This window comes from Melanotaenia boesemani, chromosome 16 (assembly GCF_017639745.1).
Source record: "Melanotaenia boesemani isolate fMelBoe1 chromosome 16, fMelBoe1.pri, whole genome shotgun sequence".
In the NCBI taxonomy this organism is placed as follows: Eukaryota; Metazoa; Chordata; class Actinopteri; order Atheriniformes; family Melanotaeniidae; genus Melanotaenia; species Melanotaenia boesemani.
In genome coordinates, this window is record NC_055697.1 from 2,619,051 (window position 1) to 2,645,355 (window position 26,305).

Below are 26,305 nucleotides of genomic sequence, written 5' to 3' on the forward strand. Positions count from 1 at the left end.
TAGGAAGAGGTACATTAATGAAAGAACAAGTGCTAAGTTTGTGGAGGCCGTAGCTATGTTACCAACAACCAGAGCAGAGTCAGTTGATGGACTCCTGGATCATTTCAATCTAAAAGTCTTGAATATAATGGATGCTGTTGCACCGATAAGAATCAAGAGCAACTTGAGCAAACAGAAAACACCATGGAGAAACACCACTGTGGTTAGCAGCCTAAAAAGAGAATGCAGAAAAACTGATCGGAAATGGTGGAAAAATAAACTTCAAATTCACTATGAGCTTTACAAACAAAGCCTGCGTAACTATAACAATGAGCTGTGCAAGGCCAGAGAGCTGCATTTATCTGGAATGATTAACAGGAATGTCAACAATTCTCACACTCTGTTTGCTATGATTGAAAAACTTACTAATCCTCCTAAACAGATAAACCCAGAGCTCCTTTCCACTGAGAAATGCAACCAATTTACCAACTTTTTTAGCCAAAAAATTAAAACAATTAGACAAAATATTAATTCCACACAGTCAAACAAGAAAACTAGTCTGTGTCTAAAACCCAGAAATAATTCTGCTGTCATGTCGCAATTTAAAATGGTTGATTTAAAAGTCCTGCAAGAAACAGTTTGGCATTTGAAATCAACAACACGCACTCTGGACATGATACCATCCGACTTTTTAAAAACAGTTTTTACCTCAGTAGAAAGTGATCTCCTACTGATAGTTAACAGCTCACTGGCATCAGGCATTTTTCCCAAGTCACTAAAGATAGCTGCTATTAAGCCACTCCTAAAGAAAAGGACTCTAGATGCCTCTATAATGAACAACTATAGACCGTCTCTAACCTCTCTTTTATTTCCAAGATTATTGAGAAAGTTGTATTTCACCAGCTTAATGACTTTTTAAATGAAAGTGGAAATCTTGATAAATTTCAGTCCGGTTTCCGACCTCATCACAGCCCTGAAACAGCTCTGGTCAAAGTGTTAAATGACATTAGGTTGAATACTGGTTCTGGTCAAGTATCAGTCCTGGTTCTGCCGGATCTCAGTGCTGCGTTTGACACTGTAGATCACAGAATCCTCTTGCACAAGCTGAAAAACTACGTTGGATTTTCTGGAGCGGTCCTTCACTGATCCTGTTTAGATGGCCGGAGTTATTTAGTTACGATTGGCAGCTATGAATCTGAGTGAGTGGCCATGACTTGTGGAGTCCCCCAGGGGTCAGTCCTTGGACCTCTTCTGTTCAACTTGCATCTGCTCCCTTTGGGTCAAATATTACAGAAGTATAGCATCAATTATCACAGTTATGCAGATCCTTGCCCCTTGCCACATATGGAGGAAATCTTTACAAACCTACAAGGTGTAAAAATGTTCTCCTCAACTGATCTGGCTAATGCATACTACCATGCATTTGCCCCACCATGAGGATAGCAGAGACTTTACAGCCTTTATCACACACGAAGGCCTATTCGGATTCTGTAGGGTTCCATATGGACTAGCTTCTTCCCCTTCTGCCTTCCAGAAAATGATGGCAGGAATTCTCAAGGGCCTCCCAGGTGTCCAAAATTACCTGGACTACTTCAGAGCATGACCAAAACCTCAGTGCTGTCCTCCAGAGGCTCAGAGAAATTAGACTGGTGCTCAGTGAGGACAAATATCATTTCAGGAAACCATCCCTGCATCTCATCTGCCATGGAAAGAGACTGTTATGGATTGCCTTCACGTCTACCATGCAACACCCCATGCAACTTCTACTTCTCCTCATGAACTCTTCTATGGTAGGAAAATGCGTACCGAACTGTACATTCTTCCCTTGCCTCCAGCTGAGTCTGCTCGATATGACTTTGCACGCCGCATGGTTCATAAACGACAGCGGAACATGAAATCCTAAACCGACGCAAAACAAGGCGCACGGAAGCCGCTTTTTTGGCCAGGAGAGAGGGTGAGAATAAGAAAACCACGTCATGTGGCTAAAGCACACCCTAGGTTCACACCTCCTGAAACTGTGAGGAAACCCAAAGGCAAACATTCCTTCTTGCTTAGTGATGGAAAGATGTGGAATGCTTCGCATCTTTCCCACTTCCCTACAATGACTGAACAGAACTTAAACATCAACAGGTTTTCACACACCAGTGACACTACATCTGCTTCCAAGAAACTGCCACATGCCAGATACAAGCCCAGTTGGCACAAGGATTATGTTATTCCATAAATTTGAATGTGTTAAATCAGTGTTTCCCAATCCAGGTCCTCGGGACCCCCTGCCCGGCATGTTTTAGATGTAACCCTACTTTAACACCTGAATTCAATGAATGGCTCGTTAACAGGCTACAAAGAACTGGATGAGGAAGTTCATTAATTTGAATCAGATTTGTTGGAGTAGGACCATGTCTAAGACATGCAGGGCAGGGGGTCCCAGGAAACACTGTGTTAAATGATGGTGTACACAGTCATTTTCCAGGACTGTTAGCAAACTTTGATTTACTTAAGGTTATGTGTTAGGGCTACTGATACAGGAGACTTAATTTTGTTATATTTGGTGGTAAAGCTACATATTTTTCCTGATTCTTCTTAGTTGACATTATCTGCTAATCCTTACAATGATGTGTTCTGGTTGCTAGATTGCTCCTTGAATGCTGCACTTACAAAACTGTTAAGTTTACAAGTTAAATCATTGGTTCTTACTGTTCTGCTAATACCACTTAAGAAAGTGTATTCTTTTAAAGAGAGAGGAGATGTTGTGTCTAGTAATCCCAATGTTGTTACTCCATACCACTAGGGGATGTAGTGAGAGCTGAGACTGTAGAAGAAGAGAGTAAGATGGTGGATGTGACCAGTACGAGTGTGGAGTGTCTAATTAAAGAAACCTTGTTTGACGTTGAATAGTGTTATTACTCAACAACACTACAGTTATGCTGAATGATTTGGCCTGAAGTGCTTGAATGCAGCCTGAGAACGTGACTGAGGAAGAGGAAGGACATCTGAGACACTTCAGTGCTGTCCTCTGCAAAGCACTGCCACAAACTCTTAGGACATTCTTGGTCACCCAGGCTCTGAAAAGAGCCGATCAGGGGCTTCCAACTCTTCAGCATTTGGTGGACGTCAGCAGAGACAACCACCTAGTTATGATGTGCACTCATCCACCTCCACAAACTACCAAAACTCCTTCAGCTGTGCTCTATGGGCTGAGATGCTAAAATGGCTATATACCTTTAACACAACATTTTCAAAGCCCAGATCCAAGTAGCCGCTGCATATCTTGTGGCATTGTGCCAAATGTGTGCTAAACAGTTTCCAACAAGCACGTCATTTTGAGCTAGTTTCAGCTTCTGATAAACACTGTTGTGTTTTGCATAGTTAATTCTGGTGTTGTCTGCTGTGCATGCTAATATTTTTTGCAAATACAAACCAAATGTCTCGAGTTTTGCCAGCAGCTAATTTGTTATAGCTTCTGATGTCTCGTTACTGTCAGTGTAAAAATCAAGCAGAGCATGCTGCATGCCCCTCTCAAAGCCAAAATATCTTAACACTATGTAGAAACACTTGGTTGCACCTTTGTTTGCCGCATCAGTCACCAGCGAATAATGCAGTTTATTTTGTGTTATGTAGTCCACATGCCCCTGGATGGAGAAGGGTGCTAGGACATTTTTATGCAAAGCTGTAGCTTCAGTTTTTCCGCAGGTTTCCCCTTTGGCTATTGATGAGTCGCAGTAGAGCCACAGTCCACGCTCCTGATGCTGGATGGTCTGACAAACTTCACAAAGTTCTGCAGCACATATTTGGTCATCCTGGGGAGACGTGGCTTCACGAAAAAAAGAAATAGTGATGAGGTACCGTGCTTTGATTGTTGCTCTTGGGCTTGTCTGTGCTAGCATGTCGATCGATGGTACCTTTATCTTTGCTGCGTACGTCCACATTACACAGCGAACAGTATGCATGGCGGTCATCCTTCCTACGTGTGAAGATCCATATTATATTATATCCTTTTCTCTCTTCATCACTTCCTCTTTAAATTTGACCAGATTTCAACAAAATCCAAGCTTGCCTCAAAATTTCCCTTAAGATGACACCCCTGTCCCAGCATGCAACACCGCAAAATTTCCTTCCACAATTTCCCTCTGGGATTATTAAAGTATTTTTTGTTCATTTACTGGAATATTCTTTCCGTCTTCATGCTAAGTTAAACCAACTGTTTCAGAGTTCCAAGCTTTCAGTATCCATGTGCAGAGATTCATACATCTGATTTACGGTTCTGTTCTGCCTGGTTGGCTGGTTTTTCACTCCTCTGCTGTTATTCCCAATGTTTCTCTGGAATTCACTCATTGATTGCAAAAAAAATTATTTATTTAACCAAATCTTACAGCAAAAAACTTTTTGATCTTGTTTAGAGAGAGATAAACTCAGCAAGAGCAGAATCTGGAAGATCATTAATTATGTTTTTAATTTATAACTTAATTACTAAATCCTATAATTGGTTATTTTACATGCATATCAAGTTAAATCATCACACAGGGACTATGTTTGAGATCATATTGTATTTTTCACACCCAATTTTAGCTATAAAACTTGTAAAACTAATTCACACTCTCTGGAAAAATGAGCCACGTTAATGAAAACGGCGAAGATCCAGACGATAATCAGGTGAAATAATCTGCAATAAGATGATTTGACCTGGTAAAATGTCCTCAAATAACAAGAATCATCTTGTTGACAGGCTGGTTATGAGGTCGGTTTGGTTTTTGTTCTTTACTTAATAAAAGGACTTGAAATGAGTGTTTCTCACTTGTTTACAGCCCAGATATTTGTCATATTTCAGAAAATCTTACCAAGAGTAATTGTCTTCCTGCACTGGCTGATTATTTCACTGGATTATAATTTGAATCTTAAGTTAGGCCTTTTTCTGATGATTTTTTGCAGTGCGGTCTGTGTGCATGGTCTTCTTCGGTGCTTTGAAACCTGTTAGGAGCTTTCATGTTGTACAGAGGCAGATTACTGGACAGTAGTTGCATGGATTTGCCCCCTGGTGGGTCCCATCCATTAGTAGCTGGTTCATCTGTGGTGCTATATTCATGAAGTGGTGCAGAAAATATAAATAATACACTGTACTTGTATGTATCTATATTTTTCCTTTTCATCTATTTTTCCTTCATACTTGCAAGAACACAGAATCTTCTATTAAATGTGGTTTACTCAAAAAAGCTGCTTCTCTCTGTAAAAATGACAACACAGAAAGTAAAAACAGTGACATTTAAATTTTCAGCACCATTAACTTTTGGTGCTTTTAAAACATTAAGCACTTACAAGTATTTTGGTGTTTGTCTACATATGGTTTGATGACAGCTCATGGTGAACATTAACATGCCTTCTTTCCAGTATGGTGGCAGACATACGTTGATTGTCTGTGCTGTGTGCTGGAAGACAGCACAATGAGTCTCCATGATCGGGAAATGTGGGAGCAGACACGCTGTAATCAGCCTGTCCATCTAAACATTGGCCTTCAATTACTTTGCAGATGCTCACACAATACCTCCTTTTCCTCTGAACCAACAACCAGAAGTCTTGCGCCTGCAATGTTTAACATTTTACTATTATTATTTCTAACAAAGAAATATTAAACTAATCAAGGACAACATAATTATTTCATGGTGTGAAAAGAAGTATGATCTTTTTTGTCTACATCGTTGTTACTAAGGGAAGAGAGAAATTAGCTCATCCATGCAGTTCAGCTCTAATGACGCAATGTCGCCTTGGAGACAATTTTTCACTGGAGAGGATCAAATGATTTTTGTTTAAAAAAAAAAAAGACATCAGATAAATATATCAGTTTTGTTATGATCCACATTAGTCCAGTTTATAATAGTTTTCATATAAACCAGATCATAAAAATATGATCTAGCTAAGGAAACCAACAGATTGGACCAGATCTTCGCTTTGATCCTGAGCTGCACCAGGAGACAGTGGAGAGAAAAACCTCCATCAGAACCACAACCAGGAAGAAAAACCATCTTCTTGGAGCGGTTGGGCATGGAGAGGACAGGAAAGAGGGTGAACCAGCAGCAGAACTCTAATCCAGAGATTCCTGCTGAGAAAGAAGAGAAACACGAATGAACAACAACGTCAGATGTTTCTACATGGAAAGTAAAGAGAGCAGAGAGAAGCCCAGTACATCATGGGACGTCCCCCAGCAGAGAGGAGCCCAGTGCATCATGGGACATCCCCCAGCAGAGAGGAGCCCAGTGCATCATGGGACGTCCCCCAGCAGAGAGGAGCCCAGTGCATCATGGGACGTCCCCCAGCAGAGAGGAGCCCAGTGCATCATGGGACGTCCCCCAGCAGAGAGGAGCCCAGTGCATCATGGGACGTCCCCCAGCAGAGAGGAGCCCAGTGCATCATGGGACATCCCCCAGCAGAGAGGAGCCCAGTGCATCATGGGACGTCCCCCAGCAGAGAGGAGCCCAGTGCATCATGGGACGTCCCCCAGCAGTGAGGAGCCCAGTGCATCATGGGACGTCCCCCAGCAGAGAGGAGCCCAGTGCATCATGGGACGTCCCCCAGCAGTGAGGAGCCCAGTGCATCATGGGACGTCCCCCAGCAGAGAGGAGCCCAGTGCATTATGGGATGTCCCCAGCAGCCTCGGCCTATAGCAGCAGGAATAAAAGATGGATCAGGGTCACCAAGCCAAACCTGCTATAAGATTTATCAGGAAGGTAGAGAGGGTCTGATACCTGAAGCCAGACTGGGAGCTGGTTCCACAGAGAGGGTCTGATACCTGAAGATTCTGCCTCCCATTCTACTTGTAGAACCTCCAGGAACCACTAGTAAACCTGCGAGTCTGAGAGTGAAGCCTTGATGGGAAAATCTGGAACTCTGAGTTCTTTAAGATCCAATGGATATTGGTCACTAAGAGTTTTATATGTAAGGAGGAGAATTAAAATTTTATTCTGGATCTAATAAGAAACCAACGAAGAGAAGATAAACTGGTGGAATCTGATCTCTGATGATAGTTCTCATCAGAACCCTGGCTGCAGCATTTGATCAGATGGAAACATTTTAGAACAATAATCAGGAATAACAGTTCTCTAGTCTGGAATAAGATGGTTCTAAAAACCTGTTTTATATGCAAGCAAATCCTGTTTTCCATAGCTAGTAGCATATTATTAGCATAGTAATTAGACATAGCATAGCTAGACAGAGTCTTCCTGAGGTTCTCAGGTTCAAAGGCAGCAACCTCAGTCTATTTGAATTTAGATGGAGAAAATTCAGTCATCCAGGTCTTTATGTCTTTGTAACCTAACAAACTGATTGGTTTCATCCGGCTTCATGGAGAAGTAAATCTGAGTGTCATCTGCATAGCAATGAAAGTTTATATCATGCTGTGTAACGATATTACCGAAGGGATGCATGTTCTATTCTATTCTATTCTATTCTACAGTCATTTAGCAGACGCTTTTATCCAAAGCGACTTACATTTGAGAGGAAGAACAACACAAGCATGAATTCAAACAAGATGGGACGTCATAATTAAGTGATAGTCAGACCGCTTTTGAGTCCAGTTGGACCCAGGTGCTGTCATGTAGTGCTAGTGCAGTGCATATAATTTTTTTTTTTTTTTTTTTTTTTTTTTTTTTTTTTTTTTAGTCATTTTATTTAAATACAGGATCACGATTTCATCACACAATATCAAGTAGGTCATAAGTGCATGATTTCATCACATAATATCAACTTGGGCATAAGTGCATGATTTCATCACACAATATCATCTTGGGCATAAGTGCACACAGCTTCTTCAGTACTTGGTTGAGCCAAAAAGCTGGACAAATCTTTCTGACTCATTTAGTTAAGCTAAATGTGGAAATGCTCCTTAAACAACTGAGTCTTTAGCTTGGTCTTAAAAGTGGATACGGACTCTGCGGATCGGACGGAGTTTGGTAGATCGTTCCACCACCGGGGAACAACAGAGGAGAAGAGTCTAGCTACTGATTTTGCGCCACGTTGTGGTGGGAGCACTAGGCGTCTTTCACTGGTAGAGCGTAAGTTTCGAGAGGGAGTGTAGCTCTGGATTAAGGAGTGAAGGTAGACCGGAGCCGTTTGGGTTATTGTTTTGTAAGCCAGAAGCAGAGCTTTGAATTTGATGCGTGCTGCAACTGGAAGCCAGTGAAGAGCAATTAGCAGCGGAGTGACATGAGCTCTTTTGGGCTGGTTGAAGACCAGACGTGCTGCTGCGTTCTGGATCATCTGCAGAGGTTTAACTGAGCATGCAGGCAGGCCAGCCAGTAAGGAGTTGCAGTAGTCAATGCGTGAAATGACCAGAGCCTGGACCAGGAGCTGGGTCGTGTGTTCAGTCAGGTAGGGTCTGATCCTCCTGATGTTGTAGAGAGCAAATCGGCAAGACCGGGAAACCGAGGCAACATGGTCCTTAAAGGTCAGCTGGTTGTCTACCATGACACCAAGATTCCTGGTAGAAGATGTAGGCACTAGTGTGATTGAGTCAAGCTGCACACTTATCTGTGGTGGTAAAGAAGGACTGGCTGGGAAGACAATAAGCTCAGTCTTGGACAGATTTAGCTGAAGGTGGCGATCCTTCATCCATGCAGAGATATCAGCAAGGCATGCTGATATTCGCACTGAGACGGTTGTGTCATCAGGTGGGAAAGAAAGGAAAAGCTGAGTGTCATCTGCATAGCAGTGGTAGGAGAAACCATGAGAGCTAATGACTGCACCGAGTGAGGAGGTGGATAGGGAAAAGAGAAGAGGGCCGAGCACCGAGCCCTGAGGCACCCCTGTTGTCAGCCCATGTGATCTGGACACGCCCCCTCGCCAAGATACTTTGAATGATCTCCCTGTGAGGTAGGATGTAAACCACGAGAGGACGGATCCTGAGATGCCAAGCTCTAAGAGTTTGGAGAACAGTATATGATGGTTGACAGTGTCAAAGGCAGCCGACAGGTCCAGCAGTATAGTGTGTATATAATATATATATATATATATTGTGAGAAGAATTGGTCCAAGTACAGAACCCTGTGGAACTGCATGACTTACTCTGGTGTGTGAGGAAGACTCATCATTTACATTAACAAACTGAAATATATCAGATTACTGTGACTTAAACCAGCCTAATGCAGTTCCTTTAATCCCAACATGTTCAAGCTTCTGTAACACAATGTGGTGATCAATGGAGTAGAATGCAGCACTGAGATCTAAGACTACGTTCACACGGCAGGTCTTAAGGCTCAAATCAGACTTTTTAATGAAATCGGATTTTTTGCGTGGTCGTTCACATTATCATTTCAATGCAACCTTCATCAGACTGAAGTGTGACAATAAAAAAGGAAAAGACAACAACATATCGTTTAAACAGCAGAACTGTGATGCAACTTCTGTGACGTCAAAGTCGGCTGAAACACGGCTTGACCGTTCAGACTGAGGTTGCTTCCACACAGATGGGATATGTATCCAATCTAGGACCACATATGAAAGTGGTCTGGGTTGAACTTTAAAAAATCAGATTTGCGTCGGTCAGACTGTTATTAAAAAATCCGATATGAGTCACATATGGGCAAAAAAATCGCAATTTTGCTGTAGTGTGAATGGAGCGAGATAAGTCCAAACAGGAGTCCTTTAACTGAGGCCACGAGTTCATTGGTATGTTTCACCAGGTCTGTCTCTGGGTTACGATGAGCTCTAAATCCCAACTAAAACTCTTCAGATTATTTCTACTCAAATGGTTTAAACCATTTTCTCCAGAATTTTAGAATAAAACACCCCTGGATCAAGAGTCTTAAAAGAAATTAGGTATATATCCTGTCAATAAATATGTTGATTAGATCCAGTACAGGTGTAATAACTAGGTTAAAAAAAAAACTTCCTTAACAGTCTGGCTGGGATGGGGAAGCTTTAGATGAAGCTGTAATTCTGGTTAACTCCAATCAGAAAATAGCTTCTACAGACGTCTCTAAAGCTGCAGCATATCAGACATCATCAGTAGTGGGAAGGGTATCATGGATTTTCTCTGGTAACAAACACTAGAGAAAATGTCCCCAGACAGGACGAGTCCTGATGATGTATCTGAAAATCTAAAATTTAAAAATGGAGCAGAGCTGGACAGTTTGTGCAGCGAGACCATGCAGACTGTTAGTGGTAGATGTGCCAGTACATGGAGAACAGGCAAAATAAACATTACTTCTATGAATTCTAAGCTAATCTTTAGGTTCATCTGACCCTTATGTGAACTGGTTGGTGATCAACCAGGACCTGATGCTTTAGTTTAGGTCCACAACTCTCCATTCACCCTTTCCATGGTCATGGGAGCTGGATCCATGGGAAGAACCAGCTGACATTCAACCCATCCCACCACCCTGCAGCCCCCTGTAAACTCAGCACATTTTTATAAAAACAATCCAGAAAAAACAGTAAAATCTAAATAAAACTGAGCTAAACTTGAATCATATAGCTTCATGAAATTTGTGACGTCCAGCAGAGTCAGAGCATCATTTAATTTATTCCGTTCTTACGTGGATCTGGATCCTGCAAGGCTGCATGTGTGTTTATGAAAGACCAAGGCAGAGTTAAGGGTATTTATCTGTTCTCGTTTATTTAAGTTATGTACAATAAAGCTTCATCACAAGCCTTTCTCAAAAAACAAATTAAAAACTGTTGTACATCCTTCAAAAACACACAAAGAGAAACGAAGAGCGTTTTAACCTGCTGAAAGCCTGACGGCCGATCAGCCTGTGCAGCCTCTAAGGTTCGGGCTGGGGGAGGAGGGAGGGGTTGAAGCGCAAGTTCTTTGGAAAAGCACATCATAACAGCAGCAGCGCCCCCGAGGCCGACAGAGGGGTCCAGGAAGTGGTTTTCATTGGTCCACATCATCCTCCGGGTTACATCAGCACACAGATGCACACACAGACGACAAACGGGAGAAATCACACACATGGTCTCATTCTTCATCGTGGCTTCCTTCCCTCACATCTCCGCGCCATTCCCCCCCTCACCTGCTGCTTAAAGCATTTTATTTAGACTAGTTTTTCATTTAATCAGTTTATCAAGATGCTTGTTTTTTTTGACCAAATTGACTTTAAAAAGCGTCTCAGGCTGACCTCGTGATCTACGGATGCTGCCGTGGTGGAAATGAGCAGCCCGAGTTTCTCCTGCTGGATAAAATAAGAAATAAAACCTAAATGTGTGTTCTTACTCGTGCTTATTCTTTGTTTCAGTCATGAATAAATCAAATCTGAATCACAGACGAAGGCGTTGCTGCATCTCACTGTAGCTCATTTAACCCTCAGGCATCACTTTCATTTTCAACCTTTTCGAGTCCTCAAAGACAAAAAATGTCCACTTCCAGAAAACTGCTATAAAAATTAAACACATTTATATTTTCCTTTTTTTCCGCAAAAATCTGTTAAACAACTTAAGCTCGGCTCAGAACTACCACGGAGGATTTCAACACCAAACACAAGCTTGAACATTTGTTACTGTTGTTTTTAATGTAAAAAAAAAAGTCCCACATAAAGACGGTCTTGCACAGGTTAAAGATTAGCTGAAATATTAGCTCTGGATGGATGAATAGCTTTGGTCTTAAAATGCACTTCACATCCCACTTAAGTCATTAAGAACAAAAAATGCTCAAACTAGTACAAGTTAATATTTTTTCTGCTTTTCTTGGATGGAATCTATTGATCAACTTCAGTAATAAGAATTTTAACCCCTTTTGGATGCCAGTTTGATTACATTATGCAATATTTTAAAAACCTATTTTCCAAAAGAACTCATTTTGGTTGGCAGGGTGTTTTTTTTAAATCTGTCCTGGAAAAGTCAAACACTGTCCAAAATACTGACTTTGATGCAATAATAGTTTTGGTGTAGCATCAGTTTAAAAATGTATTATTACTAAAAAAATTCTATATCCACTTTACAGTACAGCACAAATTCATATTTCTATGTTTTTGGAATAAATCTATTGATAAACTTCAGCTGTAATAAAAAAAAAAATCACATGCTTAACAATAGTTTGAATTTGAACCCTTTAAATACCAAATTAAATGATGTTGATATGAAAAAAATGTTAAAAATTAGATATTTTCTATAAATGTAATTTTATATGGGGTGCTTTTTAAAATTCATAATTTTTGTTCTGAATGACTTTAAATTTGACTTTTAAGAAAAACTAATAACGTATCAAAGTCCATATTTTAAATGTTTGACCAATCGATATAAGATTTAAAAATCATCCTCCAGCCACCCAAAATTTGTTTTATAGAAAATAACTCGTTCTTTGTCAGGTGAAAATATAAAAAGTTAAAACCCTCAAAATCTTTGCATGTTTGGTAGTTCTGAGCCGGACTGACATTTAAGAGCTTTATGCAGCAAAACATATGAATCTGTTTTCTAGCAGTTTCTGTCCTCCGTGACTCAGGAGGGTAGTGAGTGTATTCTGCTAACCTGTTAGAAAAAATTTAATGTCAAATTTCTCAGTGAGGAGATGTTAGGAAAGAAAAACTTGTGAAGATATAGAAAACTTTACACAAATGGCCAAAAATGGGCATAGTGTAGCATACGTGTTAGAAAGTAGCCGACGGTTGGACTAAAAAGCTGCTCAGATTCTCGTGTTTGAAGCACAACGAGGCCAAAACCCTGCTTATTTCTCAGAGAATGAGTAAAGCTGTGCGCATGGCGTTCTCACCCCGGAGGAAGTGAACACAGATAAACCAGCAGAGCATCATGCAGGAACTAATCTGAAACAAGCTTCTCTGCCAAACGCAGGCGGTTGATTTGTTTAATGTTTGCTGCTCAGCGCCGACTCGTGTGTGCTTGTGAAATATGGCAGACTGGTACTGACGTCAGACAGGTGATGCTTCTCCTCTTCATACATCCCCATAACATCCTGTCCTCACATGGAGCTCGCTAAGGATGAAGAAGAACGAAAAGCAGAGTTGTGGGAGCTGCAGCAGGTTATCTGATGGATCGTGCTTCGTGGTTTTAAAGAAAGGATGAAGATGTGTGTCAAACAGCTGAATGTACACAGAACACTGAAAAAGAACATACAGTACATTCATCTGGGCAAAAGAACAACAGAAGGCATGTAATCTGAACTAAACCATTTCTCTCCGTAAAACATGGAGATCATCTTTATACAAACACATTAAATCAGCTTAAAATATATCACATGGGCTCCTGCAAACATTCATTCAGAGATTAAAAAGAAAAAAAGTCATTAATGAGCTTTTTTTTAAAAAAAAATTGCACCTATGATCACTTTTATATAGAAGCAATGTGCCAAATGAAAGTTTTCTATGTTGGAGGCGAGATCTACGCAAAAAATGGTGCTGAAACATGAATATTATAATAATTTTAAAATGACTGCGAGGAGAATGGTGCCTTACAGCCAACACAGGACAAAGAAAAACTAACCACAAACTTCTAAACACAACAAGCCAAAAGAAAGACAATCATATTAGAAACATGTCACAATTACACAAAGCTTTGTGAGCGGGGGGCTGCTTCTAAAATTTAAATATAAATATGAAAAAGTGCCTCAAACTAAAGTTATGTGTGAATATCTGCAGGGTGCATTGACTTTATATGGGTTTGTTACTCAAGAAATACTCAAAGGTTTGGGCACACCTGCTCATTCAAGATGAACCAGTAGGAGTGTCCAAACTCATAGTTTTCCTTCTTCTAAGCTCAAATTCACACAAATAGACCAAAGAAGTGTGCATATTTTCCTTCCATCAGAGTACAGACAGGTTGGGAGGTAAGGTGACTTAGATGTTTGGTGTTTTGAAGCTAAAGAAACAAACTGGAGAATAAAGACGCAGCCCCACTGAAGGCAGGAAACAGTGCAGCTTTCAAGATTCCCTTTAAAATCATGAAAATGGCATCACATTGTGCAAATCACAGAAACACAAACACATGAAGAGGCCAGTTCTTCAACCAGCCTTTCATTGTCATGTAAAAATTAAAAGAATGTGGGGCTCGAATGCTGACCTCAACATCCCCGACATTTAAAATGGACTGCTGAAATTTCAATATCAAAATCACAGAGGACTTTATTTTCTGACGGGCCGATGTAAACATCTTCTGCTGATCTAATGGAGTGCTTCCACGCAGATCTGCTCCTCAGTAATGTTATCCAGTAGCTGCACCTCTACAGGGCTGCACATGTCACTGTCATACACCTCCGTTCCCATCAGAGCTTCGTCCTCCAGGCCCTCTCCTTTGCCTTTAAAGCCTGGCTGCTCCGACGGAGACGTGCTCTCCACCGACTCCAGGTCCTCTATTCCTGCCCGGTAGTGGATCATCAGCAGGGTGAGGGCCTGGAGTCTTTCACCAGACTTGGCCAGAGCGGTGCTGATGAGAGCTTTCCGTCGAGCGTCGGTGGCCTCCCTCTCCTCCAGCAGTAGGGCATTGTTGTGCTCCAGTTCCTGGTCGATCTCCTGCTGTAGTTTGTCCAGCATCAGCTCCAGTTTCTGGGACCGCTCGTCCGTAGGCAGCCCTCGGTACAGGTCGCGGCCTATCTCCTTCACAGCGATGAACACGCTGTCATCCAGTCCGCCCTCCTTTCGCACCAGCTTACTGCTGCCCCCGCTGCTGATGGGCTGCTTGGAAGGGCTGGCACCGCTGGTGTAGGTCTCGGTATCACTGCTCTCATTGTCGGATGTGTTGGGGGTATGCTTGGGTGAGGGCTCCACAGCTCCAGGTACTGCGTCAGTGACCTGCTCAACAAGCCGAGTCTTGGGCACCTGGCGCAGATTGAGAAGGCGGGAGCTGGTGTTGATGATGTGGCGCGTTATGCCAGTGGCCCGGTTTATGGTGGATCTGGCTTCTGGGTCGGCTCCACGACGTTCAGCTGCAGCCACACACAAAGGATTTTCGGCGAGGCACTTATCCTGGCACTTCTTGTGACAAACGTAGGCGCAGATCATGCACTGAGACGCTGCCTTGGTCCAGACCTTCTTCTTGCAGTACTCACACCAGGTAGGGTTCTGGAACTGGGTGTCCTGGAAGTTGTGACGGACCTCTGGCAACTGCATGGTGCTGTAGGCCAACTCATCTCGTGTTACTGAGGAAGTAGGTTCTTTCTCCCTCTCCCTTAGATCCTCATCATGGAGGCTCCCCTCCCGCTCCCTTTCCATCAGCCCCACTGGACACTCCAACTCACCTTCAGCTAGGTAACAGAAGTTTAAGGTAGCATCTCCATAGCACAGCTTCTCGTTGAAGCCCTTGTGATTCCCAAGACTTCGTAGGGCAGTGCGGCTGACATTAGCTCTAGGTTCTGGAGGCCCCAACCTAAAGGTGCTCTGGTACTCTGCAGAAGATGTGGCCATACACTCCATGGCAACGTGCTCCAGGTGGAGGCTGACATGACCCAAGCACAACAAACTGCCAAGCTTAAAGGGATCTTTGCACCACAGGGCCACATTAAGGTACTTATGGTTACTTTCCACCTCAAACACGACAGAGGCCTTGGACCAGCGTCCTGTCTGATTGCGGAACATGGTTTCTGGGGACTCCCACAGCGTGTGGTCATCCAGACTGTCTCGTGTGCTGCAGGAGCTCTCTGAAACTTTATCCTTTGCTTGATCAGATTTGTTGCTGGTCACAGAGGAAGGACCCAGCAACTCGTCACTGGACTCTGCTGGTTTGACTGACTGCTTTGCTTCCACTTGTTTGATGCACATCTTCTCAGAAGCAGCCTTATCTTCACCGGCTCCAGCAAGAGGAACTTTTTCTGGAGATTTTTCAGAAATGCTGATGGTCGTATTCGTGGTGGGAGCAATGGTAACATTAGTAGTTGGAGCAGAATCAACGCTTTCCAAAAGACTGATTTCTGAGGGTGCTGATGTCAACCTTATCTGAGGTCTTGGTGGGACTGGGGGACGGGAGGGAGGAGGTGGAGGAGGGACGTTCGGGCGTTGCAGACCTTCACCTGGATCACTACTGGTCTTATGTGGTGAGGGTTTGGGTGATTCTTTGGGTTGGGGCTTTAGTGGTGACTGCAGACCCACAAGGTTTAACTTGCGGTTGAGGATGGGTGATATGGTACCTAGGGGCTTAGAGGCCAAGTTGGCCACAGTCCTTTTAGGGCTTTGGTTTACCGTAAGTAAGAAATCCTCCTTGGTGTCAGTAGTGTTTGTGACACTGCTGCTAGGTCCACTTGCCTGACTAGGTTTGGTGTCCACAATCAACTCCTCAAACTCAGAGTCCATGTCTTTGCTGTCGGATATATCAGAAAGGGTGGTGATAGGGGCTGGGTCTTCCTCGTAGCCTCCTGGCTGAGGAATGAAACCACCTTCCTCTAGTGGCCCAAACCCTTCCTGCAGAGTTCCAAGGTTACCTAAAGAGGAGGTGTGATGACGAACTGGTCTTTCATATTGTATCGCCACCCTGTCTCCAGCCTGCTTCAGTAGTTTGGGCACTTGAGTCGAAGACGTCACTTTAACACCTGTCACCAGAAATAAGTACAGGGCAAAATTTTGACTTAAAAAATTTTAATGTTTCTAGACTAACTTAAGAAGTTTTGAAAAAGTTGGTAAAGTCACAAAGTGTTTAAGCCACTACAGACCTCCGATAGAAATGAGGCGATCACCCTTCTGTAAGTCGGCCAAGGCAGCAGGTGAGTTGGGCGTGACTGTCTCTATGCTGACATGGACTGCATCCCCTTCGCTGGCTGGAACATGTCTGAACGTCATGCCCACATTGCCACATGGTCCTTTGATAACCTCCGTCTAAAGCAGACATGGGATAAGAGGAAACTGATTAAGACCATCATTGGCTGATAGGTTATATCATTACATTAACCCTTAAACCTCCAGGCCAATTTTTGGTCCACTTGTTTCTTTTTAATAGAAAAATACATGTAGAAGCATAACCCTTTAATGCCAGTCAGCATGCAGACATGATGTTTCCAGGACAGCTTCAGCTGTCAGATTGGGAGGTAAAATGATGTAAGATGAATGTATGAATAGATTTAGCAGCATAAAGGCCGACCAGAAGAAGAAAGCAGAATTTATTACTAACAGAACTTTGTAGAAATAACACACAGATCAACAGTGACCAAACCTTTTCTCATCTGCATCATTCTCTCAAGTCTTGGCTTTCAGGAGAAAAAATATTGTTATTGAAACAAACACACAACAGAAACTATTTCCATGTTTCCACTTTTTCCTCATTTCCAGTTATTCCTGCTACTATTTACCTGCTATCCTCACTAAACCAACTCCAGCTCAGCTGCTTTGTGGCGCCACCGTGCATCAGAAACGTCTTCTTGGCTTTATTCCAGCCATAGAGGAGCATTATTTTTCTTCTTTTCACACACACATAGAACTTTCTGCTCACTGGTTAATCTTTGGCTGCTCCTGACTGGACGTTACCGTCAATCTAAGCTCTCTGATTGGTGGAAAGTCTGACAGGAAGTGGCTTCATCACCATGTCCAGGTCTAATAAGAGGTCTCTTAGCTACATAGAAGGTAAAATGGTAAATGGTCTGTATATATAGCGCTTTTCTGTACCTGGAATGATACCCAAAGCGCTTTACATTATACATCACATTCACCCATTCACACACACATTCACACACTGAAGGCGGAAGCCGCCATTACATAGTAGTGATAGTGATGTTTTTATGGTGAAATGTGATAAATAATGCTGTTATCATGGATCAATGTGGATTTACCAGATAGAGTCTCTGAATAAAACTACTTTTAGCAGCTGGATTGTAAACCTCATGGACGGGATAGAAATGCCCGGAAAACTTCCGTATGTCACCTAAAGGGTAAAATATCCATCACATTTACCCCACAGAGCTACACACTACTGCTCCTGAGATACTGGTTGTAAAAGACCGCTAGTTCGATACTATGGTCATGTGACACTGACGTCATCGACGCTACGTGCACCGGAACTAGTTCATATAGTGCATATCCTTCTCTCGGATGCACTCGCAGCATAAAAGACTTCTTTGTTACACGTAAGTTCTGTATTGTTGTTGAATATTGCCTCGTATGTGTAACATATGTTTACTTTAGTTTGGTTTCTGACTCACCTATGTCTTTGTTTACGTTATGCTTGCTTTGCGGGGTTACTTTAGCCAATGTGTGCTTACAAGCTAACAGTGCCACGTGTGGTTGCGGGTTAATGCAAGGCTCCTCAAGAAATAATTAGCCCCCTTGGCAAGCGGAGCGAGGTAGGATATAACTGTTTCTGCAATATAAGGCATGTTTGAAACATCATATGTGTTACATCAGTCACTCAGTTTGTGTTTGTGTGACGTAAATTGTTGTAAATGTAAATATCAGAGTTGCTGCAGTTGTGTATTTGTGTTGCAATACGTAGAGGGGAATTTACATGTTTTGTTGTGAATGTGCAGAGTATTCGACCCCCCTCTGCAACTTTATTCTTAATGCGGTTTAAGAATACAACTGGGTTTATTTTATTTACTTTATTTATAGTTTTCACGGTGTCAAAGAAAGGAAGCTGGAGTCGTTCAGGCTGTTCCTGCGCACCCCAGAAGGAAACAAATAAAGTGCTACACCCGTCAGAAGCTCTCTTCTCCTTTATTGAAGCCAAGGGCCGCTACAGTGAAAACTCGACGCTACAGATCAGCCTCCCCGCTATGCACCATCATCTTCATCCACCTGTGAGTAAGGATCTTCAAACAACATCGTCCAGGCACTACAGCAGGAAGAATATTGGCTAAATGAAGACTACAACTGACTTATAGACTGTGCGTGGAAAGGGTTCATTCATCAAAAAAAAAAAAAAAAAAGAAAAATCACTCTTGGTCAGCATTAAGCGTAAGCATAATATTCTGTTAAATCAGCTGTAATTTTATTGTCATTGTTGTAAGCATTTAATATCGTAAGGCTCAGAAAATTAAGCTATAATCAATACGGTATCCTACCATAGTATTGTAAGAGTTTGTGGGTAAATTGTCCGGTTTGAGAGTATCTGCAGCATTTATCAAGTCTTCGACATATTGTATAGGTTGTTGCTAACTGTAATAAGTCGCAAGTGCAATGTTTAATTTGTGGGTTTAACATTAAGTTCAAGCCAAATACTCACACAAATCAAGTACACACACTTGAAGGACAAACACGGCAATTTAACACAATGTTATCACCTGCGGAAGAAGCAGACAAACCCATAGAAACACCACAAGTGCGATCTAGCTCCAGGGAGCGTAGTTTAACAGAGAAGGGTCAAGAGCTGCTCGAGCAGACAGTTAAGAAAGGGGAAAAGGCCTTTCTTAAGGCTTACGACTCCTGGAAGGAGCGCGCAAGGGAAACCCGGACCACGCTTAAAACCTTCTGCTCAGCCGAAGATCTCAGTACGAAACTACAGGATATCAAAACCTTAGAAACTTTAGTACACCAGCTTTATGAGCCCTTCCGACGCAACCACAATGCTACGCCGGAAATTGTTAAGAAAATGGACGCATGCACTATTCTAACAGCTGAGATCTGCGACCTTATCAACAAACGCATGGAGGACGTCGACAAAACCTTTAACGAGCAACTCGAGAAGGAAAGAATAAGGATCATCTTATGTAGGAAAGAGTATGGTTCCATATTTGGAAACACAGAAACAGTAACGGTTCGTTCAGCATTATCGCAGGATTCCGATTCTTGCTCAAGGGCTACCTCAGATTCCTCCAGCAAACGTGCAGATGCAGAAGCAGAGCTCGCAGCCAAGATAGACCAGGCGAACGCAATGCAACAGGTTCACGAACAACAAGTAAGGTTAAGTAAGATAGAAGGTGAATTAAAACTTAAAGAAGCCCAGATGCTTGCAGAAATGAAATTAAAGCTAGAAGAAGAAAGAACCAGGTTGCAACAGTTGCAGGCAGAAAAGGAAGTTAAGGTAGCAGCAGCGCGTGTAAAAGCTTACAGCTCATACAACTGCGTTGAGAACGGTGAACAACAGACTAACTATCAACCTCAAATCCCCTGCCAAAACGGCAAGAACCAAACCCCTCTAGACCCCCAAGCCGCGCCCTTTCACCCACCAAACATATCATTCGAAGTACCAAGACACGAGGAGGCGGTTAGCCTAACTCCAGATCTCTCGAGCTTGCTCATCACCAACCGTCTGCCCATCACTGAACCCGCTGTGTTCACAGGCGATCCACTGAAATTTATAGACTGGAAGATGTCATTCGTGACACTGATTGATCAGAAGTTGCTCCCCGCGTGTGAGAAAATGTTATATTTAAAGAAGTACCTTGGAGGTGAGGCACGCAAGGCAGTGGAGGGTTTTTTCTATCGAAACACAGAGGATGCCTATCGGAGCGCGTGGGAAATCCTACAGGATAGGTATGGAGGTTCATTTGTCGTCCAAAGAGCTTTCAGGGAAAGGTTAATGAAATGGCCTAAAATATTAGCAAATGACCCTGCAGCGTTAAGAGAGTTTGCAGATTTCCTACAAGGCTGCGTTGAGGCCATCCCCCACGTTAAAGGCCTAGCCATCCTGAATGATTGTGAGGAAAATCACAAACTTCTTAAGAAACTACCTGATTGGATCGTGCGTAGGTGGAGCCGTGTTGTAGTGGATGAGCTGGATAGATCACAAGAATATCCGTCCTTTACCTGTTTCACGGAGTTCCTGCAAAGGGAAGCTAAAATAGCTTGCAATCCCATTGCTTCTCCTTACCTGCTAAACAATAAACCCTCGGATGAGAGGGTTTCCAAGAAAGCCAAAGTGCTCAACACGAGTACCCAAATTAAGTCGCCCGCCTTATTAGAGACACCACCCTCGAGGCCAAGGCCACCATGTTTAGTCTGCAAAAATGAAACGCACGGCGTTGCTAAATGCCCAGCCTTTGCAGCAAAGACTGTTGACGAAAAGAAGGCCTTCATTCACGAGAACCACCTTTGCTTTGGGTGTTTAAGAAAGGGCCACACCACAAGAGACTGCAAAGGGAGACACACATGTAGTGTATGTAGTCGACGTCATCCAACCTGTTTGCACATACAGAGAAACACAGAACCTGCAAGGGCACCAAACAGTGATTCAATGGCCACAGGAGACAAGTCAAAACCCGAAGTCCCAAAGGTTATGTCTCATACCTTGACGAGACATACTTCTGCCACATCTTGCATCGTCCCAGTACTATTGTCGACCAGTGCAGAGCCTGAAAGCGAAATCCTCACTTATGCTCTACTTGATACACAGAGCGATTCCACCTTTGTCTTAGCTGACCTAATGTCTCGACTAAATGTAAACACCCAGCCGCTTCAGCTAAAGCTTAGCACAATGACAGCGGTCGACATAGTCATAGCAAGCGAAGTTGCCCACGGTTTGCAAGTTCGTGGTCTCGGCTCGGGGACCCAAATCCAACTCCACCAAGCCTACACGAGAGACTTTATCCCCGTAGACAAGTCTCACATTCCTACTAAGGAGACCGCTCTTCAGTGGTCACACCTTAAGCATTTGGCGACCAAGTTACCGCCACTACAGGACTGCGAAGTCGGTCTTCTGATCGGTTACGACCACCCAGCAGCATTAGCTCCCTTGGAGGTTATTACTGGTACCGAAAGGGAACCCTTCGCTCAAAGAACTGTGCTCGGCTGGAGTGTCATAGGATCAGTGAATCCCCATCTTGACAGACAGGAGGGCCAGAGTTTCGTGCACAGAGTCACAGTTAAGGAAATGCCAATGCCCCCAGTCACCGACGTGCTAAAGGCTCTGGAAGTAGACTTTAATGAAAGAAGGTATGAGGAGAAATATGTGTCTCAGGATGACGTTCGGTTTGTGCAGCTTCTCTCCGAAACCATAAGAGAAAGGGAAGATAGACACTATGAAATACCCTTGCCTTTTAAGGAAGACAATCCGCCACTACTGCCCAACAACAAGAGATTAGCCACCATTCGTCTTCAACATCTTAAGAAAAGGTTGAAGGCCGACAAACAGTACCACGAACACTACACAGCGTTCATGGAAGAAACTATCAGGAGAGGTGACGCTGAACTAGCCCCCTCAATATCAGGAGAAGAAACTGTGTGGTACATCCCACATCATGGGGTGTACCACCCCAAAAAACCAGACAAGTTGAGGGTTGTCTTCGATTGCTCAGCAAAGTTCAACGGCACTTCTCTTAACGACACTTTGCTGACTGGTCCAGACCTGATAAATTCCCTAGTAGGAGTTCTCTGTCGCTTTAGAAGGGAGTCTGTGGCTGTGGTATGCGACATCGAAAAGATGTTCCATCAGTTTTACGTCCCACCCAAGATGCACAACTACCTGCGGTTCCTTTGGTGGGAAGACGGCCTGTTAGAAACAGAACCCAAGGAGTACAGAATGGCAGTCCATCTTTTCGGCGCTAGCTCTTCTCCAGGTTGCGCCAATTTCGGCCTTAAATATCTGGCAAAACAACACAAGGCAGATTACCCTTCAGCATCAACATTTATCGAGAAAAACTTCTATGTTGACGACGGTCTAACCAGTGTTCCAACAGTCAGGGAGGCCATCGATTTAGTCACAGAAGCACAAGAGCTATGCAGAACAGCGGGTCTACGGCTACATAAGTTCAACTCAAACCAGAAAGAGGTTCTGTCCTGCATAGCCCCCTCAGAAAGAGCATTAGTCAGTGAACCTCTCAAATTTAGCCCAGACTCATCACTGGAGGGGCAAGTACTTGGTATCCAGTGGTCAATCGAGAGTGATACATTTAAATTCAGTGTCAACCTAAGGAATCAACCCTCAACTCGTCGGGGGATTCTTTCGGTCGTGTCCTCTCTTTACGACCCTCTGGGCTTCGTAGCTCCCTTTGTCCTGAGCGGCAAGAGCATTCTCCAAGAACTTTGTCAGAAGGGCGTTGGTTGGGATGACATTATTCCCGAGAGCTTAAACCCAAGGTGGGAGGCTTGGAGGAGTGGCCTCAAGTTGCTCGAGGAAATCAAAATACCAAGATGCTACCATCCTCCTGACTTTGGCAAAATAGTAAAGGTAGAACTGCACCACTTTTCTGACGCTTGTAACGTAGGTTATGGCGCATGTTCTTATCTCAGATACAAGAATGACAGAGGTGAAGTTCATTGCAGCCTAGCAATGGCCAAAGCAAGAGTCGCACCAACAAGGATCATGAGTATTCCGAGACTAGAACTCACAGCAGCAGTAACTGCAGCAAAGTTGAGCGTTATGCTTAAGACCGAGCTTGAGTTACAGATTGATGCAGAATTTTTTTGGACAGACTCCCAGGTAGTTTTAGCATACATCAACAACGAGGCCAGGAGATTTCACGTATTTGTGGCAAACCGAGTTCAACTCATAAGGGAGATCACCAATCCAGCTCAGTGGCACTATGTGGACACAGCTCAAAACCCAGCAGACTCAAAACCCTAGGGGCCTCAGCGCAGCAGACATTTCTTCTTCAAGTTGGTTTTCTGGGCCCAGCTTCTTAAGGGAATCCAAACCACCTTCTTTCCCAAGCTCCCCCGTGGAGCTACTTGTAGGCGACCCAGAAGTTAAATCCCTCACAACACACGCAACGCAGGTCTCTGAACAAAGTGACATTTTAAGCCGTTCAAATCAGTTTTCCAGCTGGTCTCTCTTGGTTAAAGTTATCGCAAGAATTAAGAGACTAGGAACTGAGCCACGTCCGCGCAGCAGTCTTGTAACGGTGGAAGAGCGTAGAAGAGCCGCAAAGGTGATGATCGGTTTAGTACAACAGCAAGCCTTCTCCAAAGAGATAGGTCTTCTCAAGGGAGGGGCTAGCCTTCCAAGCTCGAGCCCACTTAGTCACCTCGACCCAGTTTTAGTTGATGGGCTTTTGCGTGTTGAGGGAAGACTGTCGAGATCTACTCTCAGTCAAGAACTTAGGCACCCTATTATATTGCCAAAGGAGAGCCACATTACCAAACTAATCTTGTCCCACTATCACACAGCAACTCGACATCAGGGACACAATCAAACTCTAACAGAACTTCGAGCAAATGGGTTCTGGGCACTTGGTGGGAGCAAAGCGGTTGCCAGGTTGATACATAAATGCGTGCTATGTCGAAGGCTCCGGCGCTCTACAGAAGAACAGCGTATGTCAGAGCTCCCCAAGGAACGTTTAGAGCACATATGTCAAACTGGTCCAGCAAAGGGCCGTGTGGCTGCAGGTTTTTGTTCCAACCAAGCAGCAGCACACCAGATTTGACTGATTCAATCAACTGATCTCAGTCTTCAGACAGCTGATTGGTCAAACTGTGTGCTCTTGGCTGGCTGGAACAAAAAACCTGCAGCCACACGGCCCTTTGCTGGACCAGTTTGACATGCCTGGTTTAGAGGCTTCAGCTCCCTTTACGCACTGTGGTATGGACTGTTTTGGTCCTTTTGTGACTAGACAAGGGCGCAAGGAGTGTAAAAGATACGGTCTGATCTTTACATGTCTGTCATCGCGCGCCGTCCACATAGAAATGCTTGAAGACCTGTCCACTGATGCGTTTATAAATGGCTTGAGATGCTTCATCAGTCTACGAGGGGCTGTGTGCAAATTACGCTGTGATCAGGGCACAAACTTTACAGGAGCTAAAAGAGAGTTAAAAGAGGCGCTGAGACAATGCGATACCAAGGCCCTGGAAACGTTCTTGGCAGACAAACATTGCGAGTTCATCTTTAATGCTCCATCAGCCAGCCATGCAGGTGGGGTTTGGGAGCGCCAAATTAGAACCATTCGCAACGTCTTAAATGCTACAGCAGCTCAATGTCCAGGTAGGCTGGACGACGCCTCCCTGAGAACCCTGTTTTATGAGGCTATGGCTATAGTCAACAGTCGTCCTTTGACCGTTGATGGAATCAGTGACCCTCAGGCCCCTGAACCACTGACCCCCAATCATCTCATCCTTATGAAATCTAAGGTTGCGCTCCCTCCGCCGGGAAAGTTTGTGAAGGAAGACGTGTATGCGACCAAAAGGTGGCGTAGAGTGCAGTACCTAGCGGAGCAGTTTTGGAGTCGGTGGAAAAGGGAATACCTTATGAGTATTTCCCTTAGACAGAAGTGGCACGCACCCCGCCGTAATCTGAAATTAAATGACATAGTTATCATCAAGGAAGATGTACTTCCAAGATGCCAGTGGCAGCTGGCACGCGTGGTTGAGACCATAGAAAGCGAGGATGGGGCAATTCGTAGAGTTAAGGTGCAAGCGGGGGATCGGAAACCAGCGAAAGAAGGAGATCACACGTCGAGACACTCAATAATCGAACGGCCTATTCAGAAATTAGTAGTTCTTCTGGAAAATGAATAGTTATCAGCACTGTTTACACACGAAGCTTACATGACATTGTAAACATTGTAAGAGTGTCTATAACTAATTTACTAGACCCTGTCTTAAGGCGGTCCATTTGTTCTAAAATCATGTACGTTTTGTTTACCTTATGGTGTTATAACATGATTTGGTGGGAGTGTAAAAGACCGCTAGTTCGATACTATGGTCATGTGACACTGACGTCATCGACGCTACGTGCACCGGAACTAGTTCATATAGTGCATATCCTTCTCTCGGATGCACTCGCAGCATAAAAGACTTCTTTGTTACACGTAAGTTCTGTATTGTTGTTGAATATTGCCTCGTATGTGTAACATATGTTTACTTTAGTTTGTTTTCTGACTCACCTATGTCTTTGTTTACGTTATGCTTGCTTTGCGGGGTTACTTTAGCCAACGTGTGCTTACAAGCTAACAGTGCCACATGTGGTTGCGGGTTAATGCAAGGCTCCTCAAGAAATAATTAGCCCCCTTGGCAAGCGGAGCGAGGTAGGATATAACTGTTTCTGCAATATAAGGCATGTTTGAAACATCATATGTGTTACATCAGTCACTCAGTTTGTGTTTGTGTGACGTAAATTGTTGTAAATGTAAATATCAGAGTTGCTGCAGTTGTGTATTTGTGTTGCAATACGTAGAGGGGAATTTACATGTTTTGTTGTGAATGTGCAGAGTATTCGACCCCCCTCTGCAACTTTATTCTTAATGCGGTTTAAGAATACAACTGGGTTTATTTTATTTACTTTATTTATAGTTTTCACGGTGTCAAAGAAAGGAAGCTGGAGTCGTTCAGGCTGTTCCTGCGCACCCCAGAAGGAAACAAATAAAGTGCTACACCCGTCAGAAGCTCTCTTCTCCTTTATTGAAGCCAAGGGCCGCTACACTGGTAATATAATTGATAGCGCTCTGGGGTGCGAGGGAGTTTTAAGGGTTAATGAGTCCTTGTGTAGAACTTCACAAGCTGTGCAATCAAGTGTGTTGCAGCAGAGAAACATCTAAAACATGCAGAACAGTGGCCCTCAAGTTTCAGGTTTTATGTTACAAAACAACCTCCTTTCTTACTTATTG

At 43.5% G+C, this 26,305-nt stretch overlaps 2 protein-coding genes and 1 long non-coding RNA gene across 6 annotated transcripts in view; 2 read left to right on the plus strand and 1 right to left on the minus strand.

Moving 5' to 3' along the window:
- The first annotated feature begins 1,061 nt into the window (after positions 1 to 1,061).
- Positions 1,062 to 5,983, plus strand: LOC121655208. Its single transcript, XR_006013098.1, has 3 exons — positions 1,062 to 1,195; positions 2,482 to 2,488; positions 5,972 to 5,983. It is a non-coding gene; the product is annotated as an uncharacterized LOC121655208 (long non-coding RNA).
- Positions 5,984 to 10,405: 4,422 nt separating this feature from the next.
- pdzd8 (PDZ domain containing 8) overlaps positions 10,406 to 26,305 on the minus strand; it is a 71,290-nt gene continuing 55,390 nt past the window's right edge. The window contains exons 4-6 of one of the 4 annotated variants that reach the window (XR_006013139.1): positions 16,556 to 16,718; positions 11,743 to 16,435; positions 10,406 to 10,422 (exon numbers count right to left, since the gene is read on the minus strand). Coding sequence is in view for 1 of the 4 variants with exons in the window: in XM_042009872.1 (XP_041865806.1) it covers positions 14,079 to 16,435; positions 16,556 to 16,718 (2,520 nt within the window). In the remaining 3 variants the exon portion in view is untranslated. Of the gene's footprint in view, positions 10,423 to 10,556; positions 16,436 to 16,555; positions 16,719 to 26,305 lie in introns of those variants that run through there. The other 3 variants (XR_006013141.1, XR_006013140.1, XM_042009872.1) reach the window with 3 other exon arrangements.
- On the plus strand, positions 23,532 to 25,418 carry LOC121655304. Its single transcript, XM_042009873.1, has 2 exons — positions 23,532 to 24,041; positions 24,253 to 25,418. Exons 1-2 carry the CDS (start codon positions 23,639 to 23,641, stop codon positions 25,215 to 25,217), a joined length of 1,368 nt encoding a protein of 455 aa, XP_041865807.1. The 5' UTR covers positions 23,532 to 23,638; the 3' UTR covers positions 25,218 to 25,418.